The 10,402-nt window shown below is 64.6% G+C and overlaps 4 protein-coding genes, 1 non-coding gene and 1 pseudogene across 6 annotated transcripts; 2 read left to right on the top strand and 4 right to left on the bottom strand.

Moving 5' to 3' along the window:
- H696_00675 (hypothetical protein) lies at positions 1-2,828 on the top strand (the record flags this gene model as incomplete). Its single annotated transcript, XM_009494553.1, has 6 exons — positions 1-895; positions 1,130-1,199; positions 1,328-1,433; positions 1,510-1,637; positions 1,714-2,084; positions 2,315-2,828. The coding sequence occupies exons 1-6, from the start codon at positions 84-86 to the stop codon at positions 2,826-2,828; spliced, it is 2,001 nt and encodes a 666-aa protein (XP_009492828.1). The 5' UTR covers positions 1-83.
- Positions 2,829-3,204: 376 nt separating this feature from the next.
- On the bottom strand, positions 3,205-4,678 carry H696_00674 (hypothetical protein). The gene is made up of 3 exons (XM_009494552.1): positions 4,000-4,678; positions 3,746-3,836; positions 3,205-3,645 (listed from the first exon to the last, which is right to left on the bottom strand). Exons 1-3 carry the CDS (start codon positions 4,515-4,517, stop codon positions 3,253-3,255), a joined length of 1,002 nt encoding a protein of 333 aa, XP_009492827.1. The 5' UTR covers positions 4,518-4,678; the 3' UTR covers positions 3,205-3,252.
- A 262-nt stretch (positions 4,679-4,940) lies between these two features.
- H696_00673 lies at positions 4,941-5,012 on the bottom strand. The gene has a single exon. It is a non-coding gene; the product is annotated as a tRNA-His (tRNA).
- A 76-nt stretch (positions 5,013-5,088) lies between these two features.
- On the bottom strand, positions 5,089-5,162 carry H696_00672 (annotated as a pseudogene). Its single transcript has one exon. The product of its transcript is annotated as a tRNA-OTHER (tRNA).
- A 500-nt stretch (positions 5,163-5,662) lies between these two features.
- On the top strand, positions 5,663-8,202 carry H696_00671 (hypothetical protein). Its single transcript, XM_009494551.1, has 5 exons — positions 5,663-5,854; positions 5,972-6,127; positions 6,253-6,606; positions 6,865-7,700; positions 7,868-8,202. The coding sequence occupies exons 1-5, from the start codon at positions 5,722-5,724 to the stop codon at positions 7,961-7,963; spliced, it is 1,575 nt and encodes a 524-aa protein (XP_009492826.1). The 5' UTR covers positions 5,663-5,721; the 3' UTR covers positions 7,964-8,202.
- A 68-nt stretch (positions 8,203-8,270) lies between these two features.
- H696_00670 (hypothetical protein) lies at positions 8,271-10,402 on the bottom strand. The gene is made up of 8 exons (XM_009494550.1): positions 10,124-10,402; positions 9,906-10,034; positions 9,731-9,766; positions 9,507-9,607; positions 9,342-9,413; positions 9,136-9,260; positions 8,835-8,935; positions 8,271-8,765 (listed from the first exon to the last, which is right to left on the bottom strand). Exons 1-8 carry the CDS (start codon positions 10,328-10,330, stop codon positions 8,295-8,297), a joined length of 1,242 nt encoding a protein of 413 aa, XP_009492825.1. The 5' UTR covers positions 10,331-10,402; the 3' UTR covers positions 8,271-8,294.

Below are 10,402 nucleotides of genomic sequence, written 5' to 3'. Positions count from 1 at the left end.
CCCCCCTCCTCCCCCCATCGTTGTGCTGCCATCTCCCCTCCCCCTCTCGCCAAGACCATCCCTTGCGAGGCTCCCCATCACGGATGTCAACGCTCGCCCGGGCCGTCGGCCATCCCCTCTCGAGATCCCTTGCCGACACCGCCAGTCGGCCTCTGTCGCGGGCCTTTGCCACCACCGCCGCCACCACCGCCGCCACCGGCCATGGCACGGATGAGGCTCTGGCTGCCGCACGCGCTACCGTCAGCGACCATCACATGGAACATGCGCTTGGGGTCCTGACAGTGGGCGATGCCCGGCGCTTCCTCCAGTCCTCGCCCACCGAGAGTGATGGGTCTTCCAAGGCCGCGGCCGAGGCCCTCTCCCGGCGCCTGGCCCTTTTGCTGGCCTGCCATGAACGCGGCGCCCAGGCCGCGGCTCTGAACTTCTCCGTGGCCGATCGCACGGCCCAGGCAATTCGCGACCTGCTCGCCGGCTCCCGAGCTGATGGCCCCCTGGCTCATATTCCCTACACGCTGAAGGACAATTTCGCCACCAGCTCCACCACCAGCGCCACGTCGGCCGATGGAAGCACCTGGCTCGGCACCACGGCCGGGTCGCGCATGCTCGACCATTATCGAGCTCCCTTCGATGCCACGGTGGCCGAGCGCCTGCACAGGGCCGGGGCCACCCTGCTGGAGAAGGTGGCCCTCGACGAGTTTGGCATGGGATCTGCCGGGTTCTGGGCGGCCCAGGGCCCGGCCCTCCATCCCGCCCATGTGCTCAGCCTGGTCGACGGCCAGTATATGCCTGCCACCTCGGCGGCTCTGCCGCTGAAGCCCATGCGCCAGCACTTCTTCGCTCCTGGGGGCAGCTCCTCCGGCTCGGCTGTGTCCGTGAGCACTGGCGCGGCGCTCTTGTGCGTGGTTTGCCTCTTTCTTTTTCTCCCCCTCTCGTTGGGTGTCTCGGATGGCCGGCTGCTTCCCAGGCCCCATTGGGTCCCTTTTTACATGCAAGCGCGGCACTCCCTCCCTTAGGCAGGCAGGCAGGCAGGCAGGAGGGGGACGCCATTCTTCAATACCCCCTTGCACCGGGCATTCACTGACCACCTACGCATGGCTTTGTGATCCTCTCCACCGCGGGTGCGATGTAGCTCCATCGGGACGGACACGGGCGGCTCGGTTCGCATGCCGGCGGCTTTCTGCGGTCTTTTCGGCTTCAAGGTACGCTCACCACTTTCAAAAGAGAAGGGAACGACGGACGGAGAGTGAGGCATGACCGCCCATGGGCGCCCCCTCGCTCGGGCTTGTCCCCTATTCTGACGGCCCCCCCCCCCCGCCATGACGATCAGCCTTCGCATGGGCGTCTCTCCCGCCATGGGCTTGTGTCGTACTCTTCGGGCCTCGACTGTCCGGGCATCCTGGCCCGGTCGATTGACGACGTGGCACTCATCTACCGTGCGTGCTCCCCGATGCTTGGTCTTTCGGCAAAGTGGGCCTGCTGTTGCTGACCCGTGTGTCCCCTCGCGCGTAGAGTCTCTCGCCGGGCGCGACCCCTCGGACACGCTGACCTGGCAATTTGCGAATGCGGCCGGGGGGGCCTCCTTGCTCACAGGCCCGGAGGCCTGGCGTCAGCGTGGCCTGCGCTTCGGGGTTCCGGATGTGCGTTTGCTCGATCGCTCCCTGGACGCGTGCTTTGCCCCTGCCAGCTGACTGTGTTCCCGCCGCCGTGTGCCAGGAATACCTCACCGATGAACTTTCACCGCAAGCGGCGGGTGCTCTGCAAACGGCCATCGACATCCTCTGTCGGGCGGCCGCCGCCACCGCCACCGCCACCGGGCTGGCTTCGGCTCCGGAGCCCGGGGCGATCCTTCCCACGGTCCCGGTGGCTGATGTGCTGCCAGTGTCGCTGCCGACCACGGCCGATGGCCTTTCCAGCTACTATGTCCTGGCGGCGGCCGGGGCATCCAGTGATTTGGCCCGCTTTGATGGGATCCGCTTTGGCTCCTCGGTGCCGGGCTCCGGCATTCCAGTGGACAATCGGTCGGCTTACCTTGGGCGGAATGTTCGCGCGCGCATCATGGCCGGCGTGGACTGTCTGTCATCCAGGTGCGCCGATGCTTGGCAATCCTTTGAATGGGGGGGGGGGGGGGCGGAGAACCCCTCGTATCGTCTTTTCGTCGAGAAATCATTCGCCCTCGGTGCATATCCCCTGCCTTCCCATCCTCACATCTACCGCCTGTTTGTTTCTGCTTTGGCCTATTTGTGGTCCGGCTCTCGGCACCGCTGCTCGGGCTTTCCTTCTTCCACTGCCTCCCGGGCCCCCGTCTTCTGCGCAGCAATTATGAGAAAACCTTCTCCGCGGCCAGTCGCATCCGCGAAGCCATTTCCCAGGAATTCGCGGCGGTCCTCTGTCCCAGCTCCGTGAGTCCGGCAGCTTTTGCAGACTTTGCCCCGGAAGCTGATCATCTCGTGCATGCTGCTCCCGCCGGCATGGCTGACGTGCTGCTTGTGCCGACCGTGCTCGGCGCCCCGCCGCGCATGATGTACATCCACCAGTCGGAGCGCGACTCGTCGCTGATGCCATCCCAGCACCTCCCGGGGGTCGGGTCTGTCTGCATGGGCCCGGATGAGGGTACCCCGGCGGAGGATGCATTCACTGTGCCGGCGAGCTTGGCCGGGCTGCCGGCATGCACGGTGCCCATTGGGACCGCGCGTTTCCCGGTCGACCGGCACCACCCGGAGGGCATGACCGTCGACCTGCCGGTCGGTGTGCAACTGATCGGTCGTCGGGGCGGTGAGGCGGCCGTTCTCGCTGCCGCAGCCACCCTCACTCGGGCCATCAACCTGTGAGGCTGGTAGATCCAACCGAACTGCCCTTTTTCTCTTTCTTTCTCCCGCTCCCTCCCTCTCTCTCTCTCCCTTTCCACTCCTTGGGCGCCAACAGCATATGATAGTTGTCACAAGGGGGACAGATAGGGAGAGGGGGAGGGGGGGGTGAGAGTCGCTACCCTTGCCATGTGGGACTTGAGGTCCATCCCCCATCGCTGCTCTTTCCCTCCCTCCACACAATAGAAAACTCACTTCCACTCATGTTCTGCTTCGGTTCCCTTGGGTTTGGTTTTGGCGGGATGGCCTCTTCGCCGTGCGTTGCCAAGCACACCGCCGGCATGCATGTCCCCTCCCCTGGGCCCTCGTTGAAAATGGCAGTGGCGGTCAAAAGGAAGGAGGAGAGGGAGAGGGAGAGGGAGGGGGGGGGAAGAGATAAAGGCCCCTTTCATTCAAGGAGGTACATGTCGTTGAGATAGACCAGGCTCGAGTGCGGCCAGTACAGCCAGCGCCGGAACCAGTTCCACTGGGATGCATGCATGCGCATGGCCGCTTGGGCGGTTGCCTCGCCGACGCAGGTAAGTTCAAAGCGGAAGGGCCCGGCTGGAAGGCAGGACAGAGCCCCGGCCGATGGGAGAGCAGGCCGGGGAGGCGGCAGCCACGATGACAGCGCTGGCGGCAGGTACTTGGCCAAGAGCGACGGGCTGGCCAGCAGAAGGACCGGCGTGTGGGTGACTCGCCCCGAGTGGGACACCTCGCCACGCCGTGCAGCCAACAGTGCTTGGGGGATGGCCGCGTGGTTCCGGTGCCCGCTAATGCCATGCTCGTCGAAGGTGATGATCTGGCCGAGAAGAAGAAGAAGAAGAAGAAGGGAGTGGCGGGAAATGGATCAGCATGCTGGCTGGCGAGCTCTACCCCGACGGATGGCCATCCGCACGCACCAGATCGATGTCGCGCGTGGCGGCGAAGGTGTCAATGGCCTGCAGCACATCGGCCGGCTGCCAGTCGACCAGTTGGCCATCTTGCAGAGCTCTGCATCGGGAAAGACCCCCCCCCCCCGGCGTGGATGGGAGTGCGCGGCAGAGGACCTGGCGTTAGAACCGACATGGAAAGCCACCGGGCGAGTGGGCGAACGGCGATGCGAGAGGGGGACAGCCTCGGAGGGGGAGCGGCAAGAGGGCGATGGTCGACGCACGGGACATCCAGTACATGAACCAACTCGGCTGCGACACCCAGACGCTCGCAGGCTTGGAGCATTTCCCGGGTACGCGTTGGGCCAAGTCCATCCGCGTTGCCGGATGACAGGCAGAGGATGGCCATCTCGAAGGCCGGAAGGAGGTTCAGCAATGTCGGGGCAAAGAACATGCACTCATCATCCGGATGGGCCACCACCAGCAGGGCCAAGGGGAGGACTCGCCCGGTGTCGGGAGGTGCAGCGGCCTGGCGGTCGGCCACCCGCCGACGCAAGCGCAAGGCTGTCTCGCTGCTGCGGGAGAGGATGTTGATAACTCGCCGGTTGCCGGTCGGCAGGTTGATGGTCCGCGGGCCACCGGGATCAGATCGGTCGCTCGGCACACATCGGTGATGCCAGTGCGGCGACCCAGCCCGGGCGGGAAAGACACAGAAGTATCCCTGGCGCCGAGACCAGCTACCAGCACCCACAAGCACCACAGCAAGCGCCAGCACCCAACCCAAAGTCCATGAGCTTAGCATCTTGCACCTGAGGCAGGGCAGTCGGCGCGGAACAGCGAGTAAGAGGAGGGGGAGAGAGAAGGAGCTCGGGAAACAGACAAAGAGGAAAAAGGGGGCAGCTAGGAGCGAGGGAGCGAGGGAGGGAGGCAGGGAGAGGAAGAGATCCGTGGCCAGCCCCGGAGGAACCTCGAGAGGAACGCTTTGGCCCAGGGCATGCCCTTTTTGTGTCTCCCCCTCAAGCTTGATCTTCCGCCCCCCCCCCCCCCCCCCCGTCTGTCCCGAGACGACGGAACTCCACGACCACCCCCAGTCCACAACAGTGACCAGCCCTGGTCCCCAAGGCTCAGGCCCAAGGTGGATCAACGGGGGGAAATCCGGGCGCGCACGACACACGGCAGTAGACGCCAGAGTGAGATGCGGGGATAGATGGCCAAAATAATAACGTGTGGATACCCAGAATCGAACTGGGGCCGAGTGGGCCACAACCACTTATACTAACCACTATACGATATCCACCACTCTGGAACAGGGTCTCCGCCCGTCGGCTGATAAAACGACACCATCAGGTCACCATGGACGCACAAAAGATAGTTGGGACCAGTGAGGCTCGAACTCACGACCTTGGGGTTATGAATCCCACGCTACTACCGACTGAGCTATGATGGTATTCCGCTCCTTCAATTGGCACATGACCGTGCGGTGGGATTCGCGCCCAGGCCCCTTGCCCACGGATGTTTGGTGACATTCCCCCGGCGACTGCGGCCAGGGTGTGGGGGCATGGGGGACGGGCGTGGGGGGGGGGGGGGGGGGGGGGGGGGGGGGGGGGGGGGGGGGGGGGGGGGCCAAAGCCAATTCGGCCGGAGGGAGAACGGTCAGGCAAAGTGGCAAACCGAGGCGCGCGGCCCTCCCCAGAGGAGCATCTACGCGCGGCGATGATTGACAACGCGCCAGCCACCGGAATTCCGATTCCCGGACACAGGCACACACCGGTCCGCCGGGGAAGGGAGGCAGGGCAAGGGGAGGGGAAACCACTGCGGGTGCCGGCCCCTTGCCAAGGCCTCTTGATAGGGGCCTGATGTCGGGCGTCAGGCAGGTTACCCGGCATGCAACCCCCTCCTCCCCACTCTCCCCACTCTCCCCCGGGCCTCACCCTCCCCCCCCCCCTCCCTCTTTCCTCCTCCCTCCCCCCTTCTCTGCTGCTCCTCTCCCTAACCCGCCTTGCCAGATGTCGACGAAGACGTCTCCGATGGTGAAGTCCACCGGCGCGGGCCTATCGCCGGATGAAAATATCTGGCAGGCTCTACTGGAGGATGTGACTGCCGCGCGCGCCGTCGAGACTCGCAACATCCTGGTTCTCGGTCCGTGATGCCCCCCTGTGCCCTGCCCCTTTTCCTTTTCTCCCCCTTTTCCCCCTGCCCCCCGGGCTGCCCTCCGGCCTCCCCCGCCCGCTGACCCCGCGCCGACACACTGCACAGGCGATCGCAAGGCCGGTAAATCCACCTTCCTCCGGAACTTGGCCCTCGCATGTCAGGGGACAGTCAAGCACCCGCGCGATGCGCTGATCTCGGCCGACTCCAGCGAGCTGGCCCTTTCTTACCACTACATCAACGTCCGCGAGGAGAACGGCGATGGTGCGTCCCTTCCCCCCCCCCCCTCTTCCAGAAGCCGGGAGGGGGGGACTTCCCAATGGTGCATGCCCACTCGGTTTCTCACCCTGCTGCCGGCCCCCTGCCCCTCTCCCTGGTCCCTTTTGCAGACGTCGTCGGGCGCTTGGGCGTCTGGCAGCTTGAAGGGGCTACCTCCTTCGGGCCGCTGCTGCGCTTCGCTCTGACCCGAGATATGGTCGAGCGCACGGCCATCGTCATTGCTTTGGACATGTCGTCTCCGGCCACGCTGGAGAGCGCTCTCCAACAGTGGCTGGATTTGCTGACCACCACGGTCCAGGAGCTCGGCCTGCCGAAGGACACCATTGGCAGCCCCGCCTCCCGGGCATCGCTCATGGTGGTGGTTCTCAAAGCCGACGCCATTGCTGGCTTCATTCAGCGCCGTGAGCTCCGCCAGGCTGAGTTTGACTTCATTCAGCAGCGCTTGCGTCTGCTGTGTCTGAAATGTACGCCGGGAGTGTCCTGCCCCCTTTTGCTCGTCCCCTCTGCTCACCTCCTCGGTTGTGGCATTTCTTCCTCCTTGATCATACTGCTGATGCTCCCTCCTCTGCCCGCTCCTTGTCTTCTTCCTCTCCTTCTTCCTCTCCTTCTTCCTCTCCTTCTTCCTCTTCTTCTTCTCCTTCTTCTCTCGCTTCGCCACTGGCGCGCGCACGTACACCCGACCATGCCAACGCCATGCCCGCCCGCTCCCCTCCCCCCTTTAGTTGGTGCTTCTCTGGTCTATGTCTCGTCGGCGCAGCAATCCAATCTGGCTCTCTTCAAGCACTCGGTTTTGAGTAAGCTGTTTGGGTCGACCGGGGCCGAGGCCTCGGCGGCTGCGGCGGCCGTCCTGGCCGACACCCCTGCCGCCCCGTCCGAAGACGGCGTGGCCCTCACCCTCGCCAGCCACGGTCTGACGGCCGGGTCCTTCCTGCCGGTGAACTTCGGCGTGCCGACCAGCTCTCTGGAGCTCATTTCCATGCCGAATTTGTCGCGCGATACGGTGTACATCCCGGCCGGCTGGGACTCCGCCGCCAAGATCGCCCTCCTGAGCGAGGGCCTGGACCCGAAGCACCCGGCCGCCAACTATCAGGAAGCGGACTTTGCCCAGGTGGTCGGGCATGTCAAGGGCCCGGGCGGGGTGGCCGTCGGGCCCTTGGCCGCCGGGAGCGCCAGCGCCCTGGACCCGGCCGATGTGCCGCTCGACATTGACATTCCCTCGACGCAGGAATTTTATGCCTTCCTTTCGAACCAAGTCCCAGCCCCCTCGGCCAATGTGGTGGACTTCTCGCACCCCGGCAGCCAGGGACCCGACGGCGGGGCAGACGTGGCGGACCCGCTTGCCGGGGGGTTTGCCAGTCCGGCACGCCCGTCCCATGTCTCCCCCTCGGCCATGCTGGCGGCCACGCCCGGCGCCGACCCCCTGGTCGGGGATGCCGCGGCTGCGGACGAAATGGCCAACCCGGATGGTGCCCGGTCTCCGGGGATCCGCCGGCCCGCGCCGCCGCGGTCCACCACCGACCCCGCCAGCCCGGCCCCGGACTCCACCTTCTCCGGATCCGTACGTGTCCATTCCCACCGCACATGCCTGCCGACTTGGGGCTGTGTTTGGGCTTTCCCATTTCTCCGCAGCTTGCCTGTCTCTCCCACGCCGGTGTGCATTCATCGTACACATTGCACACATCTCACACCACGTCATGCCACGCCCCCATCCCAACGCCCATACAGCAGGCCGCCAGCCCTCTGTCAAACAAGAACCTCGGCAACTTCTTCAAGGGTCTCCTCAACACCTCGACCTCCGGGAACAAGCCCTTTGGTCGGTGAGCCGGCGCACAGCCGTGCGCGATGTCGGCCTGGACACCTCAGATGTCGACCGGAGTCTTCTTCTTTTTTTTTTTTTTTGCTCCGCTTGCGCCCTGTATCATCCTCTCCTCCCGCCCTGGGGGGGCCTCCCCGGCCAAAGGTTGGGAATATATACACACGCCAAGTGCCCCTGCCCGGTGTCTCGACAAGCGCACATTCAGGCAACCGCCTGGCGGATGCAAATGGAGGCTCGTGTCTGAGTGTGGATATTTGTGCCCAAGCAAGTTGCATGGATGCTGGGAGGGAGAAGGGCAGAGCCATGGGGGAGAGGGGGGAGGGGGGGGGGGGGGCATCAATCAAAGGGAATGATAATGTCACTGATGCTGAGGTCATTTCCCCCGGAGGCGGCGGCCGCCGCGTGCACCGATGGGACACGGTGATAGCAACAGATGTTGTCCGGGTCGTGGTAGTGGTCCGGGCCGGTCTCGGTTTCCTCCGGGGTCCGGAGGGGGACTTGACGGACCTGGCCATCGGGCCCAAGGATCTGCGCCATCACCTGGCCATCGGGGAGGCCGAAGCGCTCGGCATTCTCGGCCAGCGTGGCCCGGGCCTCGGCCACCTCGCGCGCGCGCTGCTCATCCACCTGCTGGGCGTTGGGGAATTGCAAGAGCGTGCCGAAGAGGAAGTGCTGCACAACCGGCAACTTGCCAAGCACCTCGGCCTTGTACATCTTCACCATGCCGGAGGCCACCTTCGACCAGTACGGCACCCCGGCAATGTCATTCAACATGGGCGAGTGCCATTGAAGGGACTCGGTCTTGATCTGAGGACGGACAAGTGGCCGAAGGTAGGGGGGGGGGGGGGGATACAAGGAAAAGGGCTCAGGACGCACGCTATTGATGTAATGGATGGCATCCAGGTAGAGGTACTCGCGGTGGTTGTCGCGAACCAAATCATTGTCAATGATGCAGATTGGCCGGAAGGACGGGTGACCTGGCAGGAAAGAAGAGAAACCCAAATAGCCAAGCAAAGCCGTTAGCCACGGGAAGGTGAGACGCATGTGTCTGCGTGTGTGTGTGTGTGTGTGTGTGTGTGCGTGTGTGTGCGTTTGCGTGTGTCTGCATGCATGTGCGTGTGCGTGGCACCCGGGGGCAGAAGGCGGCGCGACGCGAAGGGAGTTGCCTGGCACGCACCATCAAGCTGAGCCGCGCCAAAGACAAAGGGCAAAAACTGATAGTCATCCAGACCCCAGATCCCGTGCGAGCCGGCGGGCTCGAGCCAATAGGTGGACTGCAGCTGGCGCATCAGAAGGATGTACCTTCGGAGGTTGTACCAAGGGAGGCGCGAACACCAGTCAGCGAGGCAAAGGAAAGAACGGAAGAATTGGGACCAGACGCACGAGTAAAACACGCGGAAGACCACGGCGCGGTCATCCTCCGGGCCAAGGACACCGATCTTGTCCAGGCAGAGACTACAGAAGCGGGGCGGGTTAGGGGGGGGGGGGCAGCGGATGCGAAAGGCAGCGAGAGAGCGGGGGAAGGAGGGGCAAGGGAGGAGGACACACAGCCAGAGGAGGAAATTAAGCTCATGCCCAGTGCCATAGTCCAGGCGGTCACGGTGACCGAAGCTGTGAGCCAGGTAGCTGTTCACCTCCTTGAGGGCGGGCTGGAGCATGAGGGAGAGAGAGAGAGGCAGAAGCAGAGGCAGAGGGAGAGAGGCAGGGGGGAGCAGGTGTCAGAAGACAGACGAGAACGCCCGGCGGGAAACGTGCACATCGGAAAGACGCACGCGAGGGGTGAATTCCGGGGTAATCTCGGCGATTTTCTGCAACCCCCAAGAACCGCGCAAGGGGGAGGAATGCCCGAGGAGGGGGAGGGAGGCAGGTCAGCGGAGGCGCACAGGCCAAAAGGGGCCGGGAGGGGCCAGGAGCAGGGGGGGAGGTGCGAGGGACAGGACCACCTACCTTCTCCATGAGGGAGTGCCATGTCCGGAAGGCCTCATTACCAAAGCGCGACCCCTCGGCGTCGATGGTCGGCGTATCGAAGACCAGCTGCTGCAGGGCCTTCAGAAGCCCGACAAGTTGGCGGATGATCTGGGACGAGGGGCACCCCGGGGGAGGTTAGCGTGGTGGGGCGGCGCGCCGGGAAAGGCAGGAAGATGCCCGCACGAACGACAACGCACCGGACGCATGGGGCCCACATCGCTACAGGGAACGCCTCGAACAGCGTCCGCCAGGCGAGCCACGTACTGGGTGATGTCCCGGTGGGCGGGGCTCCGCTCGAAGGCAGTCACATCCTCCTTGACGCGGATGTACTTGCGCGGCGGGCGGAACTCATGCTGCTCCGGGTCAATGGTACCCGGGCGGGTGGCAGGGGGGGTTGTAGACATGGCTCTGTTGGGGAAAGGCCGGGAGGGGGAGAGAGGAGGGGGAGAGAAGGGGAGCAGACAGGATCAGGACTT

This window comes from Fonticula alba (assembly GCF_000388065.1).
Source record: "Fonticula alba strain ATCC 38817 unplaced genomic scaffold supercont2.1, whole genome shotgun sequence".
NCBI lineage: Eukaryota > Rotosphaerida > Fonticulaceae > Fonticula > Fonticula alba.
Note: the sequence above shows the minus strand (reverse complement) of the source record. Positions and strands in the feature narration are given on the sequence as shown.

What these genes read in the sequence shown, in the direction of transcription:
- H696_00674 (XM_009494552.1), bottom strand. Translation starts at nt 4,517, where the DNA reads ATGCTAAGCTCATGGACTTTGGGTTGGGTGCTGGCGCTTGCTGTGGTG. An exon ending in GTTCATGTACTGGATGTCCC is followed by an intron (nt 3,837 to 3,999) that starts GTGCGTCGACCA and finishes TTCCCGATGCAG; the next exon opens with AGCTCTGCAAGATGGCCAAC. An exon ending in CCACGCGCGACATCGATCTG is followed by an intron (nt 3,646 to 3,745) that starts GTGCGTGCGGAT and finishes CTTCTCGGCCAG; the next exon opens with ATCATCACCTTCGACGAGCA.
- H696_00671 (XM_009494551.1), top strand. Translation starts at nt 5,722, where the DNA reads ATGTCGACGAAGACGTCTCCGATGGTGAAGTCCACCGGCGCGGGCCTA. An exon ending in TCGCAACATCCTGGTTCTCG is followed by an intron (nt 5,855 to 5,971) that starts GTCCGTGATGCC and finishes CACACTGCACAG; the next exon opens with GCGATCGCAAGGCCGGTAAA. An exon ending in ACTCCACCTTCTCCGGATCC is followed by an intron (nt 7,701 to 7,867) that starts GTACGTGTCCAT and finishes ACGCCCATACAG; the next exon opens with CAGGCCGCCAGCCCTCTGTC.
- H696_00670 (XM_009494550.1), bottom strand. Translation starts at nt 10,330, where the DNA reads ATGTCTACAACCCCCCCTGCCACCCGCCCGGGTACCATTGACCCGGAG. An exon ending in CCCCGGAATTCACCCCTCGC is followed by an intron (nt 9,608 to 9,730) that starts GTGCGTCTTTCC and finishes CTCATGCTCCAG; the next exon opens with CCCGCCCTCAAGGAGGTGAA. An exon ending in GTCTTCCGCGTGTTTTACTC is followed by an intron (nt 9,261 to 9,341) that starts GTGCGTCTGGTC and finishes CAACCTCCGAAG; the next exon opens with GTACATCCTTCTGATGCGCC.